The sequence below is a fragment of the Ailuropoda melanoleuca genome, chromosome 16 (assembly GCF_002007445.2).
Source record: "Ailuropoda melanoleuca isolate Jingjing chromosome 16, ASM200744v2, whole genome shotgun sequence".
Lineage (NCBI taxonomy): Eukaryota > Metazoa > Chordata > Mammalia > Carnivora > Ursidae > Ailuropoda > Ailuropoda melanoleuca.
This window is the reverse complement of record NC_048233.1, coordinates 79,342,283-79,366,056: the sequence shown is the minus strand read 5'-3', so window position 1 is coordinate 79,366,056 and position 23,774 is coordinate 79,342,283. Positions and strand designations below refer to the sequence as shown.

Genomic DNA, 23,774 nt, shown 5'->3' with positions numbered 1-23,774 from the left:
TACAACTTTAGTCACTCCATGCAAATATTTTCGTGTCTTCACATGTGTAAGAAAAGAGACCAGATGCTGCAAATGAGACCTCATCCCTATCTTTCCTATGGCCTTGCTCTTATCGCAGGTACTTGAGAATGCAAAGCAGAGGTTAAAGGTGTGGCTTACACAACATGCCCCTCCTTCTGGTACCTGGTCTTTTGGTACCACAGGGCTTTAGGATTGCAGAGTCACGGCAGGGCTGGTGGGGGCAAAGAGCGACCTGGTGTTTTGGAAAAAACAGCTCAGGTGGTACACTGCCGGCCTCGCAGCTAGTTCCCTTAACAAGAGAGAAGGAGGGCTGGATTTCACAAGAGCTGACACCAGATTTTTTTTGCTAACGTGCAAGGTCCACTGTATGAGCCTGTGCTCAGTAATTTCTGGAGGAGACAAACCTAAATGCAGTCTGCAAGACCCTACCGAACCGACTGCATCAGAAGGAAATTTCATCATCTAGGAGTCCGCTCTCTTCATTTGCTCCTGGGGACACCGGCAAGGATTGGTGTGGAGACAGCGAGACAGCTTTCCAGGTGGGGACTCATACTAAAATAGATATATATAAAATCTCCATTGCTTTAAGACATCATCTCCACTTAAGGGAGACAAATCAAAATTGGATCAAAATACGATGGCAAAGATATCTGAGGTAAGGGAATAACTTAAGAAACACGTATCTGGCACTTAGTTTGTGAGGAGTAACTTGTTCGGTAATATGAAAAATTCTTGCAGGTCTCTGATCTGAACCAATAAATGAATGAGGAGAGATTTGGACACTTTCTGGAAGCACGGGGTGAATGGAGCCCTTAATGTGTGGGGACTGCACCTATTATCATATTTAATCCTTCTGGTTATATTACAAGGGAGGTCGTTTTTTTCCCTGCATGTGACTCATAAGAAGATTGCTATACTCAAACTCAGAAAAGAAAGGAGTAGGTGAATACAAGCCTGCCTTGTTTGACTGGGCTTCATTTTGTTGTCTTTTGCAGATACTGTGTTTTTTCAAATCGAAGGTTTGTGGTGACCCCATATCAAGCAAGTCTATGGGCACCATTTTCCAGCAGCATTTGCTTCCTTTGTGTCTCTGTGTCACATTTTGGTAATTCTTATAGTATTTCAAACTTTCCCGTTATTATGGTATTTGTTATGGTGCTCTGTGATCAGTGATCTTTGGTGTTGCATTTGTAATTCTTTTGGGATGCCACGAACTGGGCACATATAAGATGATGAACACCATCACTAAATGTGTGTGTGCTGATGGCCCTTCCGATGTCTCTTTCTCCTTGGGCTTCCCTATTCCCTGAGACACAACAATACTGAAATGAGGACAGTTAACCATACAATGACCTGTAAGTGTTCAGGTGAAAGGAAGAGTCATATGTCTCCCACTGCGAATCAAAAGCTAGAAATGACTAAGCTTAGTGAGGAAGGCAGGCCAAAAGCCAAGACAGGCTGAAAGCCCAAGGTAATTTCCCCTTACACAGTTCAGCAATGAGCCAAAGACTGTAGGAGATTGCTCTTTCCCAAAGATTTCCAGAACTCTCTCATTCTCCCTTTCCCTCTCTCGTTTTCTCTCTTTCTCATTCTCTCTCTCCCCCCATCCTCCTGCTTTCTCTCTTTCTGAAGCTCCACGCTGGCTTCTATCTCTGTATGCTCAAGTCAGTGAGACTGCAGTGGTTTGGTCAGGCTCCATTTCCCTGACCTGTAGCCTTCAAACAAGCTGATGCAATCATAAAACTCACATTTTTTCTTTCCCTTTTCTCGGAAATGGTAGTTCTGCACTGTGCAATGTTGTTTCATTTGCTGTTTAGTTTTTTGGGTTTTTTTTTTCAAGTATTTGATCTTTTTAAAAAGATTGTATATATGTATTTAGCAGAGAGAGAGAGGGCACGCAAGCAGAGGGAGTGGCAGAGAGAGAGGGAGAAGCAGGCTACCTGCTGAGCAGGACCCTGGGATCAGGGCCTGAGCTGAGGACAGATGCTTAACCAACTGAGCCACCCAGGTGCCCCTCATTTGCTGTTTAGTTTTGTCTTTTTTTTTTTTTCCAGGGGAGAAGGTAAATCCGGATCCTGTTAACCTAGCTTGGTCAGAAGCCGAAGCCTCCTCCCTGCTGTCCTAAAGTGACAAAGTTACCCAGTTCTGACCTGGAGCATGGCATCTCACTCACAGCTGGGTTTAATGCAACAACTCAGCACTTCTTCGGTGCCCTCACTTAGAAGTGACTTTGTACTCCTCCAAAGATCATAGTTCCAAAGTAGAATGCTGTAACACAGACTCTTTTCTCCTTTTCCATGTGGTTGGGATTTTATAGAACACTTCGGCAATCCCAATCTCACGCAGTGGGTCAAATATGTAAAACTGCTGTATTTATTCCACCTAGTAATCTGTACAATATGCACCATAGGTGCAAGAGGGAGGCTTCGAGATGGAGTAAGGCTTTAAAAAAGGGTGAAAATACCAGTTTGGAATGTAGCCTGGAAATTATTTTTTAAAGATTTTATTTATTTATTTGACAGAGAGAGGGAGAATGCAAGTAGGCAGAGGGAGAGGGAGACGCAGGCTCCCCACTGAGCAGGGAGCCCAATGTGGGGCTCGATCCCAGGACCCCAGGATCAGGATCCAAGCCAAAGGCAGACATTTAATGGACTGAGCTACCCAGGTGTCCCTAGCCTGGAAATTTTTTTTAAAAAAGATTAATCGTTTATATTTAGACCATGTCCAAATGCCCACATTAAAAAGACTGCGGCAAAATACCATGCAATATACAGCGCTTTAACTCAGGTGGGGAGAAGGAGGAGGAGGAAGAAGAGGAGAGGACAGAAAAGGATGGGAAGGAAGAAGAGAGGGAGGAGGAGAAGTGGTAGTAGTAATAAAAAAACATGTTCAGTGCTGACTATATGACAGATAGTCTCCTAAGCCCTTATTGACTCATTTAATGTATTAACTCATTTAGTTCCCACAAGAATTCTATAAATTAAATAGCATTATTATCCTATCTCCTTTTTTTAAAGATTTTACTCTTTATTTGAGAGAGAGAGAGAGTACACGAGCAGGGATAGAGGGAGAGGAAGAGAGAGAAGCAGACCCTCTGCTGAGCAGGGAACCAACACAGGTTGGTTCCCAGACCCTGGGATCATGACCCAATCCAAAGCACACACACAACCGACTAAGCCATCCACGTGCCCCTCCCCCCATCTCCTTTTGAAGTTGTGAAAATCAATAAAAGGAACCCTTTAGAATGGACTCAGGAAGCCAGCAGAGGGACCTGTGGCCATACCACTCTTCCTTGCACACAGTACAGACCCAACAGAAAGTGAGCTCCCTCTAAGTCCGTCTTACTCTAGCTCCTACCTTACCAGGGAGCTGGAAGAAAGCAACAGCCCAGCCAATGAGAAATGGTCACAACTCAGCCAATAAAAAGCCTCTATCCTTGGAACCCTTCCTTTCCTCCAATGGGCCTTTTGTTTAGAACAGCCTTCCCAACTTCTCTCATCCTTCTATAAAAGAGTGTTCCTGCCCTTTGTTCTCCAGACTTGCCTACAATTTTCCATAGCTTCCTTATCCTTGATTGCAATTCCTTGCTATTCCCAAGTAGCCATTTTTGATGGTAAAATAACTGGCAGTTTTATCTTTGAGGTTAACAGAGGAAACCAAGGCCCGGAAAGAGTAAGTAACTTCCCCAGTGTTACACAACTTTTTACTGGTGGAGTCAGGAGAATCACTAATGGCAAATGAATTTCAAAAGATGTTATATATACTTAAAAATGTGCTTGCTAATCTAAAGTGAAACTGATAGCTGGACTACACTGAAGTGTAAGAAAGGGAACTAAAAAATGCAGAAAGCACCTCCTTTGCTTTCTACCAGTATAATCCTTCCTTGGAGTTGGTGAAAACTTTAGTGAAGATAAAGAGACACTGAAGGGGGAGCTGGCCATGGAAGACAACTTACTACTCATTTTTCTGAATCGCCTCCAGCTTCTTCTCATTGCTGGCTGTTTCTTGGTTCTCCCTCTAGGCTAAAGTATCTTCCACAATGTTCCCATTGCAAGGTGTCCAGATGCTGCAGACTCTGGAGAAATCCCTGAGGAAGAGCCTTCCTGAATCCTTAAAGGTGACAGTGAAAAATTCTGGGGGGAGTAAGGAATAGAAACTTCCTGTGAAACAAGAAACGAGATTAACATTTATTGAACATCTGGTCTGTGCCAGGTGCTAGTGGAGTTTTCTCTTACTGAGCTTGCACTACCTCTCTACAAGATATTTGCTGTTATGTCTGTGTCACTGATGAGAAGACAGAGCTCAGTTAGGTGATTTACCTAATATCACCTAAACAGTAAGTTCAATGCTATGTTATGAACATAGGTATGCTTGGAACCTAACTGCCTTTTGCGCTGTGCTCTGTGATTACAAAATGGTTCCCTTACTCCTTTCCAAGGAAAAAAGAAAAGAAGGAAAACATTTTGTAATGACACTGGAATTTTGTCCAGAGTTTTCCTCCAAGGTTCACTGGGACTACAGTTAATGTTTAAATAATTCTCCTGAAAAGAACACTTCCCAGGTGAGAGGTTAACCATCATGACCTCTGAAAGTCAAAAGAAGTCAATTCCTATTTTGACTTAAATTTCCCAATTTCTCTGAACTGACTGCACACCAGGCTATTTTGTGACTGACTCCCAGTATCTCCCTTAACCTAGTACAACTGATCAGAAATCTCAGGATTAAATAAGATGTACATATAAATACCTACATCCAGAACTGTGCAAGAGTATCTCTAATGACACGCTCGGGTACTTGCTTGTGTTTCTCTTTAGCACCAAAGGGATAGGGTGCATGTACCAGTGGAACCAAAATACAACCATGTGTCTTTGTGTATTGTGTATGTGTGCTTAGACAACAGTTGTTTTTCCCTGAAAAAGAAATTTCTGTAGACATAGAAATTGGATTTTTACTGTTTTATAAGACACTCCTATAAGATGCATACATTTGAGATAAGATAAATGCATTTGTCTCCCTCACTCCCTCACAGGTCTGTTACTCCCCTCTTTCAGTATAAAGGAGAAAAATATTAGCATTATTTTATTTGGAGATCACCTGGCATAGTTTTTAATTATTAGAAACAGACTAATGAAACGTTGCCCTATTCTTTAATTACTACGAAAAAAATGACTTCAAGCCACAGCTAATCCTTGAACAACATGGGTTTGAATTATTTGAGTTCACTTATATGTGGATTTTTTTCAATAAATACAGTACATTACTGCAAACGTATTTTCTCCTCCTTGAAATTTTATTAGTAACATTTTCTTCTCTCTAACTTATTTTACTGTAACAATACAATAGGTAACATATAAAATACGTCTTAATCGACTGTTCATATCATCAGTAGGGCTTCTGGTCAATTGTAGGTTTTTCATAGTTAAGTTTTGGGGGAATCAAAAGTTATATGCAGATTTTTCCACTGTGCGGGGAATCAGTACCCCCAGCCCCCCATGTTGTTCAAGGGCCAACTGTGATCCAAAACCAAAGTCACCCACTTTGGTAGACTCTCACTAACATTAATCTCTATTACTTAATCTTTAACTCTTTTCCCTTGGTAATCCTTAAGATCCAGGCAATCTTGCAGAGAGACAGGCAATTTTGGGGGAGGAGGTTGCATTAGTTAGACACTCTACGAACAGTTGCCTAAGATATGTTTATGGTGAGTAGTGATTTTATAAATTCTTCAGGTCACAAGTTTTTCTTCATGCTTTAGTGCAGAATGTTGTCATTTAAATTTCTCTTTACCCCTTCTGTTAATTAGACCCCAAATATTTTGAGAAAACTCTTGGTGTATCCCAAGTGTCCTTTCTTGGAACATCTCTGTGGTAGGATAAGGTGGCCCTCTTCGTGCCTTAATTTTCATGCAGGATTAGCATTCTCCTTCCATTGCATATTAAAGATACACGTTTCCTCCTAATTGAATCTAGAATATTTGTATGCCAGGTCCTTTTAATGGATATATAACCTAAAACTCAAAACTTGCATCTCAGTTGAGAAGTCCAGCCATTCTTCTCAGTGTTAGATATTAAACACACGGTAGTGCTTGTGTCAGCTCCAGCCGAGTCACCTTAGAGTAGCTGCCTGGTACATTCTGAGTTCAGCAGGAAAAAAAAAATTTTTTTAATTATTTAGGCCATGGGAATAACAGAGTAACAGTTCTACATGTTTTCAGATCCCATCATGGATAATATTGTAGTGCAATCAACTTTACAGGCCCCAAAAGCAAATGTGTTAAAAGATAATGTCTATATTTTGCCAAACTATACTGAATTTCTTTATCAAGACTCCACTTATGGTTGAAAGCAAAATAAATTTAGATAAACTCAGTCAACTGAGATTTTTTTAAAAGAGTTATTTATTTATTTGAGAGCTAGAGAGAGAGAGAGAGAGAGAGGGAGGGAGCATGCACGAGCAGGGGCAGGAACAGAATGAGAGGGAGAGAGAGAGAAGCAGACTCCCCACTGAGTGCAGAGCCTGATGAGGGCTTGATCCCATGCCCCTAAGATCATGACCTGAGCCAAAAACAAGAGTGGGGTACTTAACCAAATAAGCCACCCAGGCGCCCCTCAACTGAGTTTTTTTCCCTTCTCTTTCTCCCTGGCGTAACATCAATAGTTTATGTGGGCTGGAGAGCAGGGGGGAAAGATACTGGCATGGTCCTTGGTCATCATCCACCCATGGTGGAAATTATTAAAGTATGTGCCATCTTTTTGACCCCGGGCCATTGGCATGTTTCCATGCCGGTATCTGCAGAGGCTTCATATTTACAGTTGCCATGAGGCCCATGCCGGTATCCACTGCTGCATTCCCCAGTCCCCAAACCACAAAAATGCAAATGTTCACAGCCTTGATCTCATTCATTCTCTCCTCCTCCTCCCTCTCTCTCAACAGCCCATATAACACGATGAGGGTGGGGATCCAAGACAGGACCCCACGCCACAGTACCGCACAGCCCATTCTCTCGAGCACTTTGCTATAGGCTCTGCTTGTTGGTGGAAGCTCACTGAATCTTTCCAGAGAATAACGTGGTCATTTATGTTAAGGAGTTTTAAACATGTGCATAATCTTTGAGCCAGCAACTACTCTTCTGGATATTCTAAGAAAATAGGTGCCCATGCAAAGATTTCTGTGCAAGCATGTTCTATGAAGAATGATTTGTCAAAGTGAAAAGTTGGAAATGGCTAAAATTGCCACCAATAGGCAAATAAATTGAACTGTGATCATCCATACAGTGGAATCCTATGCAGCCATTATAAAATAATTGAAAAATTTTCTGTTTACGAACAGAGAAATATGACCACAGTGCATTCAGTGGGGAAAACACGATGCAACAGATTATTTTATGTCCGCAAAATTGTGTATCTCTATGTGTATGAATAGGAGAGTCTTGGAAGAGATCATTTTAAATCATTTAGATCATTTAAATCATTTTAAAGAAGAGTGGTATTCTTAAAATCATCATATTTTATCTGTCCAAACATTTTACTGTATGCATGTGTGATTCATATTGGATGGGGAAGAAAAAGCTCTCCTCATTAGAGGGGGAAAAATGTAGTACATGGAGATTGTTTGACCTAGATGCCCTACTTGGCCTTATTCCAACATAAAATTCCATGATTTCATAGAAATAATCCTTGTCCTGATCAAACAAGGCACTTTACCATCTCCTCCTAACAAGCCAACCCTCTCTCCCTTACTTGGAATGCTGCAGGTTTATGGGACTGTCTTCCACATGAACCAGGGAAATCCATTCAAACTGAAGGCCCTGGTGGACAAGTGGCCTGATTTTACAACAGTGGTTATCCGCCCTCAGAAGGAGGTAAGGTGCCAGATGTGGAATGAATATGCCTCTGTGTTCATTTTTACTGTGTGCCTGCCATGCACCTGGCAGTGTGGCAGCCCCAGGGGATACAGAAATGAATTGTGTGATGGTGAGCAAGTCCTGTCCTCAGGGAGCTCATAGTCTGGAAATAAAAATCGATAAGCAAATAAAACAACAGAGTGTGAAGTGTGCAAGAACAGAAGATATACAACAAGAAATAGCCCAGGTAAAAGCTGATTCAACGATGAAGGTTGGAGATAGAAGTTACAGGATAAGGTCAGAGACTCTTCCTGATGAGAGGTTTCATCTGCACTAGATTTTGTGCAAATTTTGTAGATAGTGGTAGGCTGACAAGAAAAAGAGGCCATTTGAACCAGAGAAGAAACCAAGGGCCAAGACAGGAAGGCGTGAGACAGCGTGATGTGTTAGAACGATTATAAAAAGTAAACTTATAAAACTACAATTTCCATATGCACTTTGGGGAAATATTTAAAGATTTATTTATTTTTACTTTAGAGAGAGAGAGAGCATAAGTGGGGGAAGGAGCAGAGGGAGAAGGAGAGAATCTCAAGCAGAGCGTGGAGCCTGATGCAGGGCTAGATCTCACAAGCCTGAGATCATGACCTGAGCCAAAACCAAGAGTTGAACACTTAACCAACTGCACCACCCAGGTGCCCACATTTTGGGGAAACGCTTAAAAACTAGAGAAACTAAACAGTTAATACATTTCAGACAAAAATTCCTAAGCTTATTTTTAAACACCCAGTATAATTATAAATTTATAAAAATACGAATATTGTATCTTTCATAGAAATGAAATTATTTGAAAACCACTAAATTAAATAATATATAAAGAAATCTGTATTAGTAATAAAAACTGAACTGAAATAAAATTATTTGATCTTTTATGTTAAATGTGATCTTAAGGAACAAAATGTATTAGCGGGTATCCTTGCTGACTTGTCAGTATATTTTGGGGCAACATTTTCTGATTATTTTTTAAGAAGCTTTCTCATTCTGCACTGGGCTGTGGTAATACTTTCTGTGCCTCCTTCCTCCCAATAATCTCATCTGCTAGTGGAAGGAGTTAAGATGATGGAGGAGTAGGGGAGACCCCAAGTTTGTCTCGTCCCTCGAATACAAGTAATTAGTTATCAAATCGTGCTAAACACCCAAGAAACAATCAGAGATCTGAAAAAAACAAGTGCAAATCTACACATAGAAAAGCAAACACCGTTTGGAAGGTAAGAGGTACAGAGACTTGAATCTGGGGTGATATAACTGAGGATAGGGAGGCAGGGAGGCAGCCGGCTTCAGGAGGCTACTGGGAAGTATTCTAAGCAGTGAAATGCAGAACTGGAACTTTGAGTAGTCGGCTACAGTGGGGGATGTGCCTGGCTTAACGGTGCTCTGGTGGCGAAGCAGCTCAGGTGGTGAATCAGGGCAGAATCCCAGGTGTGACAGCGTGGTCTCAGGATCCCCAGGGTGGCAAGAAGGAAGGGTGGTGCCCAAGTGTGGCAGGCAGAGTTTCCAGGTGTAGGAACGGGTAAGACAGCTGAGAACAGTGACTGGAGGTGCTGGCTTTGAGCTCTGTGTTGCTGTAAACTGCAGACAGCTGCGCGGTCATGTGACAGCTTTCTTGGGAACAGGTCCAGCAAAAGGCAGAAGCATACTGAGACCCTCCGTGGGAGGAACAGCGCAGGTCCCCACCATGGGAGTCCTAAAATTGTGGAGTTTGGAAACTCAGTTGTGTGTGTGAGATGAAAATGCTTGGACACGTGTAGGGTGAACATACAGTTCTGACGAAAACCAAGTAGACAAAAGTGATTGATTGCTTTTCTCTGAGGGCTCAATGAAGAGGGGGAAGCAGAGAATTTTCAGCTCCAGGGCTAGAGAGCCCAGCAGGGCCATTTTCATCAACCCCCTTCAGGGCTGAAAGCCTTCAGGGAGCAAAACAGCGCCACCTAGTGGCCTTGGAGTCGCTTACACGGAGCCCTGCCCCTGTGCGCTTGGAGGTGCATTTCCACTAGGACAAGTCCGTCGGAGAATCAGCACAACTGGTGCCTCCCCCAGAAGACCAGCAAGAACAACTCCTCACACCAAGTTTACTGATCACAGAGGCCGCAAAGCTTCAGCCCTTGGGGAAAACAGTATATAGCATTCTTTGTATTTTTATTCTTTAAGTCTTTTAGTATTATTTTTTCAGTTATTTTCTTAGTTTTTCAATTTTTTAATTTTTATATATACTTTATATCTTTATTTTTCATTTTTTGTTTCCTTTCATTGTATTGTATTTTATATATATACATATATTTAATGTATATATGTATATACGCATTCATATTTCATTGTGTTTTTTATATATATACACACATTACATATATTTCATTGTATTGTATTTTATACAGACACACACATATATATATAACATAATATATATATAATATCTCTCTCTTTCTTCCCTTCCTTCCTTATTTTGGGATATATAGTTCTTTTTAACAAGTAGACCAAAACACACCCAGGATCTAGGGGTTCTTTTCCTTGTTGTTGTTTCTTTCTTCTTTTCTTTTCTGGACAAAATGATAAGACAGAAAAATTCACCCCAAAAGACAGAATAAGAGGTAGTACTCACAGCCAGGGATTTAATCAATACAGATAGAAGTAAGATGTCTGAACTAGAATTTAAAACAATGATGATAAAGATACTACCTAGGCTTGAAAAAAGCATAGAAGACACTAGAGAATCCCTTCTGTAGAGATAAAAGAACTAAAATCTAGTCAGGCCAAAATTAAAACTGCTATTACTGAGATACAGACCCAAGTGGAGGCCATAAAAACAAGTATGAATGAAGCAGAAGAGAGAATCAGTGATATAGAAGAAGAAATAATGGAAAATAAGGAAGCTGAAAGGAAGAGGGAAAGAAAACTATTAGATAATGAAGGTAGACTTAGGGAACTCAACAATTTCATAGAACGAAATATCTGTATTATAGGAGTCCAGGAAGAAGAAGAGTGGGGAAAAGGGGTAGAAGGTTAATTTGAAAAAATTATAGCTAAGAACTTTCCTAATCTGGGAAAGGAAACAGGCATCGGAGGCACAGAGAATTCCTCTCCAAATCAACAAAAATAGGCCAACACCTCGACATACTATAGTGAAACTTGCAAATCACAAAAATAAAGAGAAAACCCTGAAAGCAGTTGGGGACAAGAGGTCCTTAACCTACAAGGGTAGATACATAAGGCTGGCAGCAGACCTGTCCACAGACACCTGGCAGGCCAGAAAGGACTAGCATGATAAATCCAATGTGCTAAATGGGGAAAATATGCAGCCAAGAATATTTTATCCCGCAAGGCTGTCATTCAGAATAGAAGGAGAGACAGAGTTTCCAAGACAAACAAAAACTATAAAGGAATTCATGAACACTAAACTAGCCTTGCAAGGAATATTTAAGGGAACCCTCTGAGTGCAAAGAGAGACCAAAAGTAACAAAGACTAGAAAGGAACAGAGACAATCTACAGAAATGTTGACTTTACAGGTAAGACAATGGCATTAAATTCATATCTTTCAATAATTACTCTGAATATAAATGGACTGAATGCTGCAATCAAAAGACAGAGAGTATCAAAATGTTTAAAAAAAAACCAAGACCCCTGAAACAAACAATCCTAAAATGTCTATGGAACCAGAAAAGACCCCGAATAGCCAGAGGAATGTTAAAAAAGAAAAAGAAAACTGGAGGCATCCCAATTCCGGACTTCAAGCTATATTACAAAGCTGTAATCATCAAGACAGAATGGTACTGGCACAAAAACAGACACATAGATCAATGGAAGAGAATAGAGAGCTCAGAAATTAATCCTCGTCTCTGTGGTCAACTAATCTTCAGCAAAGGAGGAAAGACTATCCAATGGAAAAAATATAGTCTCTTCAAAAAAATGGTGTTGGGAAAATTAGTCATATGGAGAAGAATGAAACTGGACCAATTTCTTACACCATACACAAAAATAAACTTAAAATGGATGAAAGACCTAAATTTGAGACAGGAATCCATCAAAATCCTAGAGGAGAACACAGGCAGCAACCTCTTTGTCCAGCAACTTCTTGCTAGACACGTCTCCAAAGGCAAGGGAAACAAAAGCACAAATGCACTATTGGAACTTCTTCTAGGATAGAAAGCTTTTACACAGAAAAGGAAACAAACAACAAAACTAAAAGGCAACCTACAGAATGGGAGAAGATATTCACAAATGACATGTCTGATAATGGGCTAGTATCCAAACTCTATAAAGAACTTATCGAACTCAACACCTAAAAAACAAAAACTCCAATCAAGAAATGGGCAGAAGACATGAACAGACATTTCTCCCCAGAAGACATACAAATGGCCAACAGACACATGAAAAAATGCTCACTATCACTCGGCATCAGGGAAATACAAATCAAAACCACAATGAGACACCACCTCACACCAGTCAGAATGGCTAAAATTAATAATGAAGGAAACAAAAAGTGTTGGTGAGGATGTGGAGAAAGGGGAACCTGTAGGGTTTGGCAAGCAAACTCCAAGAGGCAAATGAAAAGATGATTCCAGACACCTTAGTAGGAGAAACGAGAAGCCTGGGGACCAGACACTGTAGTGGTGGAAGGCTCTGAGCCAAGCTTTGTCTCCACTTTTATTAGGGTCTTAGCAATACATCAGGAGCAAGCAAAGCAAGGAGGAAAGTGTCAGGATAATTTAATATAATAACTTAATGGTCAGGATAACAATATATGGGGCAGCATGTGATAAGGGTGAGGAGACAAGGAGTCCGTGAAGTATGTGACTACCACAGGTGCCTGTTTTTCTTCAAAAATTAAGCATTTACTCCCTAGATGAGAACCTTGAGCCACAGTAAGAATCTGGCCATTTTCAGTCAAGAAACTTCCAAGGAGGCCCGGCATTCTAGGCACTCCTCCTTCCTTTGCTTTTCAATTAGTCTCATCCAGGGAGGCGTATAAAAGTCAGATTTTGTCTATCCAGGCACTGTGAATTCCCACAGGAACCCTCTTACACTTTTGGTGGGAATGCAAACTGGTGCAGCTGCTCTGGAAAACGTATGGAGTTTCCTCAAAAATTACAAATAGAGCTACCCTGCCACTCCGCAATTGCACTACTAGGTGTTTACCCAAAGAATACAAACATAGTGATTCAAAGGGGCACCTACACCCCAGTGTTTATAGCGGCAATGTCTACAATAGCCAAGCTATGCAAAGAGCCCAGATATCCGTGGACGGGTGAATGGATAAAGAAGATGTGGTATATATGTATATACAACGGAATATTTCTCAGTCATCAAAAAGAATGAAATCTTACCATTTGCAATGACATGGATGGAACTAGGGAATATTACACTAAGCAAAATAAGTCAGAGAAAGTAAAATACCATAAGATTTCACTCATGTGTGGAATTTAAAAATAAAACAGATGAACATAGGGAAAGGGAAAGGAAAAAAGATAAAAAAAGAGGAAGCAAACTACAGGAGACTCTCAACAATAGGGAACAAACTGAGTGTAGCTGGAGGGGAGGGGAGTGAAGGGATGGGTAATTGAGTGAAGGGCATTAAGGAGGGTGCTTGATGTATTGAGCACTTCTTGCTACATGCATCTGATGAATCACTAAATTCCACCCCTGAAACTAATAATACACTACATGTTATCCAAGTTGAATTTAAGTAAAAAAATTTTTTTAAATAATAATTAAAAAAATAAAAAATTGAAAGCAAGTCTAAAAAATAATAATCTCATCTGTTATTTAATAATTTGAGATGATTTTGCTAAATAAGTGGTTTCTGTCTTTTTGGAACTACATTTTGTCTAACTCTAGCATTGTTTTAAGAAAGCATTTCTAATTTTTCACCTTCTTTGGCTTCATTAAGTATAGATGGAGATTTTATTTTTATTTCTTTTGTAATGATCTTTTTATTATGTTAGTCACCATACAGTACATCCCTAGTCTTTGATGTAAAGTTCCATGATTCATTACTTGCGTTTAACACCCAGTGCACCATGCAATACATGCCCTCCGTAATACCCATCACCAGCCTATCCCATTCCCCCACCCCTCACCCCTCTGAAGCCCTCAGTTTGTTTCTCAGAGTCCATAGTCTCTCATGGTTCATTCCCCCTTCTGTTTACCCCCTTCATTCTTCCCTTCCTTCTCCTACTGATCTTCCTAGTTCTTATGTTCCATATATGAGTGAAGCTTTATGATAATTGTCTTTCTCTGCTTGACTTATTTCGCTTAGCATAATCTCCTCCAGTCCTGTCCATGTTGCTGCAAATGTTGAGAAATCATTCTTTTTGATGGCTCAGTAATATTCCATTGTCTATATGGACCACATCTTCTTAATCCAGTCATCTGTTGAAGGGCATCTCGGCTCCTTCCATGATTTAGCTATTGTCGACAATGCTGCTATGAACATTGGGGTGCATATGGCCCTTCTCTTCACTACGTCTGTATCTTTGGGGTAAATACCCAGTAGTGCAATGGCTGGATCATAGGGTAGCTCAATTTTTAACTTTTAAGGGACCTCCACACTGTTTTCCAGAGTGCCTGTACCAACTTGCATTCCCACCAACAGTGTAAGGGGGATCCCCTTTCTCCACATCCTCTCCAACATTTATTGTTTCCTGCCTTGTCAATTTCTGCCATTCTAACTGACATAAGGTGGTATCTCAATGTGGTTTTTTGATTTGAATTTCCCTGATGGCTAACGATTTTGAACATTTTTTCATGTGTCTGTTAGCCATTTATATGTCTTCATTGGAAAAGTGTCTGTTCATATCTTCTGCCCCATTTTTTCATGTGTCTGTTAGCCATTTATATGTCTTCATTGGAAAAGTGTCTGTTCATATCTTCTGCCCATTTTTTGATTTGATTATTTAATGTGTATTGAGTTTGAGAAGTTCTTTGTAGATCTTGGATACCAGTCTATTATCTGTAGTGTCATTCGCAAATATCCTCTCCCATTCCGTGGGCTGCCTCTTAGTTTTTTTGACTGTTTCCTTGGCTGTGTGTCATGAAAAAAGTTGCTGTGGCCAATGTCAAAGAGGTTGCAGCCTATGTTCTCCTCTAGGATTTTGATGGATTCCGGTCTCACATCGAGGTCTTTCATCCACTTGGAGTTTATCTTTGTGTATGGTGTGAGAGAGTGGTCAAGTTTCATTCCAGGCAAAGACCCCTTAAAAAAGGAGAATTATAGACTGATATCTCTCATGAATATGGACACCAAAATTCTCAACAAGATCCTAGCTAATAGGATCCAACAATACATTAAAAGGATTATCCATCATGACCAAGTGGGATTCATCCCTGGGATGCAAGGGTGGTTCAACATTCGCAAATCGATCAGCGTGATAGATCATATCAACAAGAAAAGAGTCAAGAACCATATGATCCTCTCAACTGATGCAGAGAAAGCATTTGACAAAATACAGCATCCTTTCCTGATTAAAACACTTCAGAGTGTAGGGGTAGAGGGTACATTCCTCAATTTCATAAAAACCATCTATGAAAAGCCTACAGCAAATATCATTTTCAATGGGGAAAAGCCGAAGCCTTTCCTGTAAGATCAGGAACACAATAAGGATGCCCACTCTCGCCATTATTATTCAACATAGTACTAGAAGTCCTTGTAACAGCAATCAGACAACAAAAAGGGATAAAAGGTATCCAAATAGGCAAAGAAGAAGTCAAACTGTTTCTCTTCGCAGATGACATGATACTCTATATGAAAAACCCAAAAGACTCCACCCCCAAACTAACAGATGGAGATTTTAATCCAGAATTAGCTATAACCAAATTTAATACTGTCACATTCATAAATGGTGTGTTCTGCAAGTATTTGCACTGTAGTAAAATTTATTCTTGCAACAGACCCTTTTCCTTATACTTGTTTTCCTCTTCTTCCCATTGAGAATAAGAGAAGTATAGAAGAATGCTTTCTAATAATTGTCTTTGATTTGAAATTTTAATGCAATATGTGGGTAGAGAATACTGTTGTTATACAATTTTCTATCATAAATTGAATACTGACTCTTCTCTTGATCTCATTATTTAAATGATTTAGGAATAATTTTAATGCACCAATAAAAATACCAATATTTTAGTACTTTAAAATATCACAGTATATCTCAGATTTTGGTCCTTAGTACATTTTAAGGGTATTTTGTGTATGGTGTAAGAAAGTGGTCCAGTTTCATTCTTTTCCATGTGGCTATCCAGTTTTCCCAACACCATTTATTGAAGAGACTGTCTTTTTTCCTTTGGATATTCTTTTCTGCTTTGTCTGTCATAGAATAATGGACTGTATAAACAGTTTATTTCTGTCTCTCTATTCTGTTTCACTGACCTTTGTAGTTATTTTTGTGCCAATATCATACTTTTTTGATTACTACAGCTTTGTAATATATCTTGAAATCTGGAATTGTGATATCTCCATTTTTACTTTTCTTTTCAAGATTGCTTTTGCTATTCAGTGTCTTTGTGGTTCCATACAAATTTTAGTGTTATTTGTTCTAGGTCTGTGAAAAATGCGGTTGGTATTTTTTTTTTAAAGATTCTATTTACGTATCTCAGAGACAGAGAGCACAAGCAGGAGGAGAGGGAGAGACAGAGGGAGAGGCAGGCTCCCCGCTGAGCAAGGAGCCCGACACGGGACTTGATTCCAGGACTCCGGAATCATGACCTGAGCCCAAGACAGATGCTTAACTATCTGAGCCAACCAGGTGCCCCAAATGCCGTTGGTATTTTGATTGGGATTGCACTGAATCTGTACTTTGGGTAGTATGGAAATTTTGATAATATTAATTCTTCCACCCCATGAGTATGGAATATCTTTTCCTTTGTTTGTGTCATCTTCAATTTCTTTCATTGGTGTTTTGTAGTTTTCAGATACAGGCCTTTCAGTTTATAGGTTAAGTTTATTCCTATGCATTTTATTCTTGCTGATGCAACTTGTAAATGGAATTGTTTTCTTAATTTTTCTATTACTTCATTATAAGTGTATAGAAACAACCAATTTCTGTGTATTAATTTTGTATCTTGCACCTATACTGAATTCATTTATTACTTTTAGAAGTTTTTGAATGAAGTCTTAGGGTTTCCTATGTGTAAAGTATCACGTCATCCGCAGATAGTGACAGTTTAACTTCTTTAACAATTTGGATGAATTCTATTTCTTTTTCTGGTTTGATTGCTGTGGTTAGGACTTCTAGTACTATGATGAATAAAAGTGGCAAGAGTGGGGGCATCTGGGTGGCATAGTCGGTTAAGTGTCCGACTCTTGGTTTCGGCTCAGGTTGAGATCCTATGGTCATGGGATCCAACCCTGCATCTGGCTCAGCGCTCAGTGTGCAGTCTTCTTGAGATTCTCTTTCCCTCTCCTTCTGCCCCTCCCACTCATGAGCTCTCTCTCTCTGAAATAACTAGATAAATCTTTAGAAAAAAAAGTGGCAAGAGTGGACATCCTTGTCTTCCTCCTGGCCTTAGAGAAAAGTTCTCAGTTCTTCACCATAAGGGCTTAATATCCATAATCCATAAAGAACTTACACAACTCACCACCAAAAAACAAATAATCCAATTTAAAAATGGGCAGAGGACCTGAATTAGATATTTTTCCGAAGAAGATATACACGTGACCTACAGACACATGAAAAACTGCTCAACATCACTCATCATCAGGGAAACACAAATCAAAACCACAATGAGATATTACCTTACAGCTGTCAGAATGGCTACGATAAAAAGGTAAGAAATAATAAGCATTGGCACGGATGTGGAGAAGAAGGACCTTCATGCACTGTTGGTGGGAATGTAAATTGGTACAGCCACTGTGGAAAACAGTAAGGACGTTCCTCAAAAAACTAAAAATAGAAATACCATATGATCCAATAATTGCACTACTGGGTATTTACCCAAATAAAAGGAAAACACAAATTTGAAAAGATATATGTACCCCTATATTTGTAGCAGCATTATTTATAATAGCCAAGATATGAGAGCAACCCAAGTGTCCATCCATAGAAGAATCTTTTTAGACCCAATCTTTTTATCACACACAAAAAAAAGATTTCATGTTTGTAGAGTATTACTCAGGCATAAAAAGAATGAGATCTTGCCATTTGTGACAACATGAATGGACCTAGAGGGTATAATGCTAAGTGAAATAAGTCAGACAGAGAAAGACAGATACCATATGATTTCCCTCATAAGTGAAATCTAAAAAACAAACAAACAGACAAACAAAAATCAGAAACAAACCCATAAATACAGAGAACAAACAGATGGTTCCCCGAGGAGAAGAGGGTGGAGGCATGGGCAAAACGAGTGAAGGGAAGAGGGAGGTACAGGCTTCCTGTTATGGATGAATAAGTCATGCGGATAAAAGGTACAGCATAGGGAATACAGTCAGTGGTGGTGTAATAGTGATGTATAGTGAGAGACAGTAGTGATACTTGGGAGCATAGCATAAAGTATAGACTTGCTGGATCATTATATTGTATACCTGAAACTAATGTAATGTTGTGTGTCAACCATACTTCAATTTTAAAAACTCACAGTATAGTGGAAACTAGAAAAAAGTATTGCCATCATGAACTATAAAGAATTTGTTTTATTCCTCTTTTCCCAATGACAATAGGAGATGATAGATGATTTCGATCACTACACCAATACTTACCAAATCTACTCCAGCGACCTCAAGAACTGTCAGGAATTCCTTGGCTCACCGGAAGTCATCAACTGGAAACAGCATTTGCAGATCCAAAGTAAGAGAAATGGGATGTGTGCAGACTCACTTCCCTGTTCTGAACAATTTTCCCTATGAGTCATATCTCCTACACCCCACGCTCCAGACCCTCAGCCTGCTGCCCAATCTTTTAACTCACTCATAAAGGGAGAAAAAATACCCTCAAATATTGCAAAGAATGGGTTTTATAGGGAACCATAATATAATTTCTTGATAGCTAAGGATTTGTGGCATATTTTGCAGACATATCCAGGATTCCTTTGAGGGACTGGGTACCAAAGCAGAGCTTCCCCTAGGGCCTTCCATTCCTGGAATAAGAATGACAACTTGTGCCATAAAGCACCTCCCAGATTATGGAGGACAACTGTCATGGCTGTGGACATGCCCCCAGAGTCAGACTGCCTAGAATGGCATCTGCCTGTCGCTTGCTATATGATTCTAGTCACATGACTTAACCTCTCTGAGACTGTGACTTTCATATGCAAAAATGAGGACAGTAATAGTTTCTAGAACACAGGGGCATTGAAAAGATTGAATGAAATCTTGAATAAGAATTTCTTACTACGATACCTGGATGGGTCTGTTAACTTTTGCTGTGCAGGAAACCTCATAATTCTATGAATCAACGGTTTGGGCTGGGCTCTGCAAGGCAGTCCTGCTGGTCTCACTTGGGTTTACTCATGCAGTTGCAGTCTGTTGGCGGGTGGACTAAGGGCCGACTGCTGCAGCATGGCCTCAGGCAAGTGTCTGAACGAGGGTTCTGGCTGTCAGTGTTGGCTGCTGTGGTGATGGCATGTTAGGAGCACATGACCTCGGCAGGCTAGCAGAGGCCTATTCATATGGTATTGGTTTCAAGGTCATCGAGATCACAAGGAGAGGGCTAGCCCCAGTGTTCGAGCATTTTTAAGTTTTTCCCCCTACATCAAATTTATGTTTCCCCACTGGCAAAAGCAAATCATATGGCCAAGCTCAGATGGCGGTGCAGGAGAGGACTACTCTAGGCCATTAGGGCAGCAATCTACTACACTGAGAACATAGTAAGTGCACGATGGATATTGGCTACTCTTTTTCTAAAACACTCCTCTCCTTTCATTATCAAAAGTACATGATCACGAAGTCCAGAAAACTTGGTTCCAGTCTTGCTTTGCCACTAATGGTTTAATGAATTTCTGGGCCCGTTTTCACTTACGTGAAATGGGGAAGATTGCACAAATCCTGACATGACTCCAGTCACACGGCAGCAGCACTGAGCCTAGGTGCTCTGTAAATCCCAGACACTTCCCACTCCACTGGAGCACTGCTAAGCAGAAGGTACTTAAATCACTGTCTCTCCTTGTAATCCCATCTAGGTTCACAGCCCAGCCTGAATGAGGTGATAGAAAATGTGGCAGCCACTAAATCCGTCCAAGTCAAGCACTCACAGTGCTTTCTCTATATGATGATTAATGAAGTGAAGAAACTGGTTCCTTCCCTGCTGGACGGAAAGAAGTTATCACCCAGTGGAGGCAAACCCAACGCCATGTGAGTTTGATACAAGTCATTCCACACTACTCACAACTCCCACCACTGACCTAGCCTCCTGCTTTCTCTCCCGGCTTCCACTCTGGCCCATCTGCAATCAGTCTTCTTCAATGCAGCAAGGGTTATTTTTTTTAAAAAAAAGGTGTAATTCAGACCATGTTCCTTCTCTTCTTAAAATACTCCACCATTTCCTTTCTCATCTGGAATATGTCAGACTTCTGCCTACTTCTTTAACCGATCCTGTCCTTCCTGCACAGTCACTCCAACAACGGTGGCCTTTTTCTGTCCTTCTGTCACCAAGAGCTCACCTATACTAGGGGACTTTGCATCTGCTATTTCCCCTGCCAACTCTGTCTCTCGAGACAATAGAGGTAACAACAGACACAAAGCTCCATACTCATGGATTCTGCTTTTCTCCTGGCCCTCCATAGCAACCAAGAGATGTTTAAACTCTCCTCCCTGGACGTCACCCATGCTCCCTTGGTGAATAAATTCTGGCATTTCGGTGGCAATGACAGGAGCCAGAGATTCATCGAGCGCTGCATCCGGACCTTCCCCACCTTCTGCCTGCTGGGGCCTGAGGGGACCCCTGTGTCCTGGGACCTGATGGACCAGACAGGCGAGATGCGGATGGCGGGGACCATGCCTGAGTACCGGGACCAAGGCCTTATCTCTCACATCATCTATTTCCAGACCCAGGCTCTAGACAAACTCGGCTTCCCCCTGTATTCTCACACAGACAAGAATAACAAAATTATGCAGAAGATGTGTTACAAACTGAATTACATCCCCATGCCCTGTGACTGGAACCAGTGGCACTGCGTACCTCTGTGAAGCAGCCCTGCACACAAGACCATGTTGGATGGGCCTGGGCCGACAGAGGGAAAGAAGAAACTGTAATTGTAACCACCGCTAAAGGAATAGCACTACTGGGACTCTGGGGAAGCAGCATGATTGGTCGACAAGACCACCCCGGTCCCTGCACACAAATCGCATATGGGCTTCTTTAGACTTATCAGTCTGAGGCAGCCCCAGGTATTCCTGCTGTGGCCCCCATATAATTTAGCCCCTCACAGTCCTGGGATCTCTGTGACCTTGCTTCATCAGCTACATGTCGCTCCAAATCGCTTCTCCTGGAATCCCTAGGACATGGATTAGTAGAGCCTTGACACGTTTTCCAGGGAGGGGTAGTATTTTCTGGACAATATGATTTATTCCTCTTCCTTTCTATGGCTGTTTCCTTAGTGGTCAGCAAGTGTATTCTGCTCAGTAGGTTTGTAGAGATGATCTATTCCTCTGATTGCTGCCCCAGAAGTACATTGAATATATATAAATATATGTAAGATGTTAGGTTAAACATAGTCACATGATATAGCAGGGATAATTAATAAGAAAAAGACATAGGTTAGCCTGTCCTCTCCTCACTCCCACACTTTCCTAAACCCACCTGAACCCCAAACAATAAAGAGATTTTGTGTTTCACTGCATACGTTGACATGAAGTGGTTCATGATGGGGAGAGCACGGGTGAGTTTACGGAGAGAGGGAAGTGGGTGCAACCAGGCAGTGGATATTTACTGAGAAGAGACAGAAGATGATAGGGAGGGTATGGATACATACTGCCCCACTTGCCCTCAGCACGTTATTTCAGGATGCCTAAATTCTATGAAGTTTGCAGAAGAATCTGGTTGGGAGTGTGGCGGGGTATTCTTCCTGGTAGGGACAGGTGAACTGGGAGGGTTCCTTTGCTGCAGCAGATCACCTGGACTAAGAACTGTTTCCTTCTGGTCCACCTCAGCCTGGCATTAGGCTATGCAATTGGGGATGAAATGTTCCACCCACCTACCCACACGGAAGTGGTCTGACGTTTAATTTCTTGGCCAGTGAGTGTTTCTCAACCTTGGCATGGTGGGGATTTTACACTGGACAGTTCTCTGTTGTGGGGCAGGGAGTGTCCTGTCCATTCGTAGAATGCTTAGCAGGACCCCTGGCCTCTACCCACTGATGACAGTAGCATCCTCCATCCCAGTTATGACAACTAAAAACGTCTCCAGATATTGATAAGTGTGTGCTGCAGGCAAAGTCACCTGTGACTGAGAGCCAGCGGTCTAGAGAAAGGATTCTCAAACTTGAGCCTGCATCAGAATCACAGGCTGTGATTTAACCGTCAGGCCTGTTAAAACACAGACTGTGGAGCCTAACTCCTGGATTTCTGATTCCACAGATTTTGGGCAGAGTCCCAGCATTTAAATTTCCAACAAGTTTCCGGGTGATCCTGATGCTGCTGGTCCATGAACCAGGCTTTGAGAACTGCTGGTTTAGAGAAATAATAGAACATATTATGTCCTAGAGCCATAGATGAAAATTCATATTGCACACTACTTAGGTACACTGCTTTACTTCTGTAGGTATAATGTAAATGTACATTCTAACTGATAATATTAGTTCCTTATTAAGGAGGGCACGTGTCGCAATGAGCTCTGGGTGTTACACACGAACAATGAATCATGGAACACTACATCAAAAACTAATGATGTACTGTATGGTGACTGACATAACATAGTAGAAAAAAATAAAAATAAATACCTAAAACTTCTAAAAACCTCGTCATTACACAGTGCAACAAGCAGACACCAAACTACACTTTCACTACTTCCCCATAACACCTGCTCACTAGAGAATAACTTTTTAATAAAGGAAAAGAATACCCTCAGCTATCGAAAGCTGTTCCACGGAAAACACAGACCTTGGGGTGCTAAGAGTTCCCCAGCATGACCATTTACCTGGGCTGTTGGAAATCTGACCTGAAGGATCTATTGTAGTCAGGCTTCTGGTATGGAATGAGTAAGTCATGGGAATAAAAGGTGCTGCATAGGGAATAGTGTCAATGATATTGTAATAGTGTTGTATGGTGACAGATGGTAGCTATACTTGTGGTGAGGATAGCATAAGGTATAGAGATGTTGAATCACTATTTCGTATACCTAAAAGTAATGTAACATGGTGTGTCAACTCTACTCAATTAAAAAAAAATGAAAAAATAAAAACAGGTGATTCTGGAAAAAGAAATCTAAAAAAGACTGCCCTGGGGTATAAGGCAGTCTCGCTGGAAGAGGCTCTGTCGGGTTTTTCTTATGGCCAATACAGTCGTAAGCTTACAAAAAGACATAACCCCAGATGATAAGAATTGGAAGAGTTAACCTATTAAAAGTTATAATAGGTTTTCCCAGGGAACCTCTGAAAGCAGACAGTACATAGAAGATGACTGCCTTGAAAACAAGCAAAACAAAAACAAAACCAGAAATCCAGATAAATTTCTGAGCTTCCACTAAAGACCACAGAAACAAGATTGTACTAATTGTCCCATTTTCCTTCACATGTTTATGTCCTTTCTTGTTTTGATTTTTTATTTTATTTTTTTTAAAGATTTCATTTCATTTATTTATTTGACACACAGAGAGAGACAGCCAGTGAGAGAGGGAACACAAGCAGGGGGAGTGGGAGGGGAAGAAGCAGGCTCCCAGCAGAGAAGCCTGATGTGAGGCTCGATCCCAGAACTCCAGGATCACGCCCTGAGCC

The 23,774-nt window shown here is 40.9% G+C and overlaps 1 protein-coding gene across 6 annotated transcripts; it reads left to right on the top strand.

The window, feature by feature from the left end:
* The first annotated feature begins 240 nt into the window (after positions 1–240).
* LOC100476924 (glycine N-acyltransferase) lies at positions 241–22,726 on the top strand. 6 transcript variants are annotated; one of them, XM_034645878.1, is made up of 8 exons: positions 241–560; positions 1,017–1,126; positions 2,076–2,083; positions 4,043–4,138; positions 7,775–7,882; positions 18,568–18,694; positions 20,025–20,196; positions 20,628–22,726. In XM_034645878.1, exons 1-8 carry the CDS (start codon positions 430–432, stop codon positions 21,028–21,030), a joined length of 1,155 nt encoding a protein of 384 aa, XP_034501769.1. In that variant the 5' UTR covers positions 241–429; the 3' UTR covers positions 21,031–22,726. The 6 variants fall into 6 exon arrangements, with proteins under 6 accessions (XP_034501769.1, XP_019664551.1, XP_002928267.1 ...); XM_019808992.2 differs by lacking the exon at positions 1,017–1,126 and having other exon boundaries at positions 425–560; positions 20,628–21,764; XM_002928221.4 differs by lacking the exons at positions 1,017–1,126; positions 2,076–2,083 and having other exon boundaries at positions 430–560; positions 20,628–21,762.
* Positions 22,727–23,774: the final 1,048 nt, after the last annotated feature.

What these genes read in the sequence shown, in the direction of transcription:
- LOC100476924 (XM_034645878.1), top strand. Translation starts at nt 430, where the DNA reads ATGCAGTCTGCAAGACCCTACCGAACCGACTGCATCAGAAGGAAATTT. An exon ending in GCCTTCCTGAATCCTTAAAG is followed by an intron (nt 4,139 to 7,774) that starts GTGACAGTGAAA and finishes GGAATGCTGCAG; the next exon opens with GTTTATGGGACTGTCTTCCA. An exon ending in GGAGGCAAACCCAACGCCAT is followed by an intron (nt 20,197 to 20,627) that starts GTGAGTTTGATA and finishes GGCCCTCCATAG; the next exon opens with CAACCAAGAGATGTTTAAAC.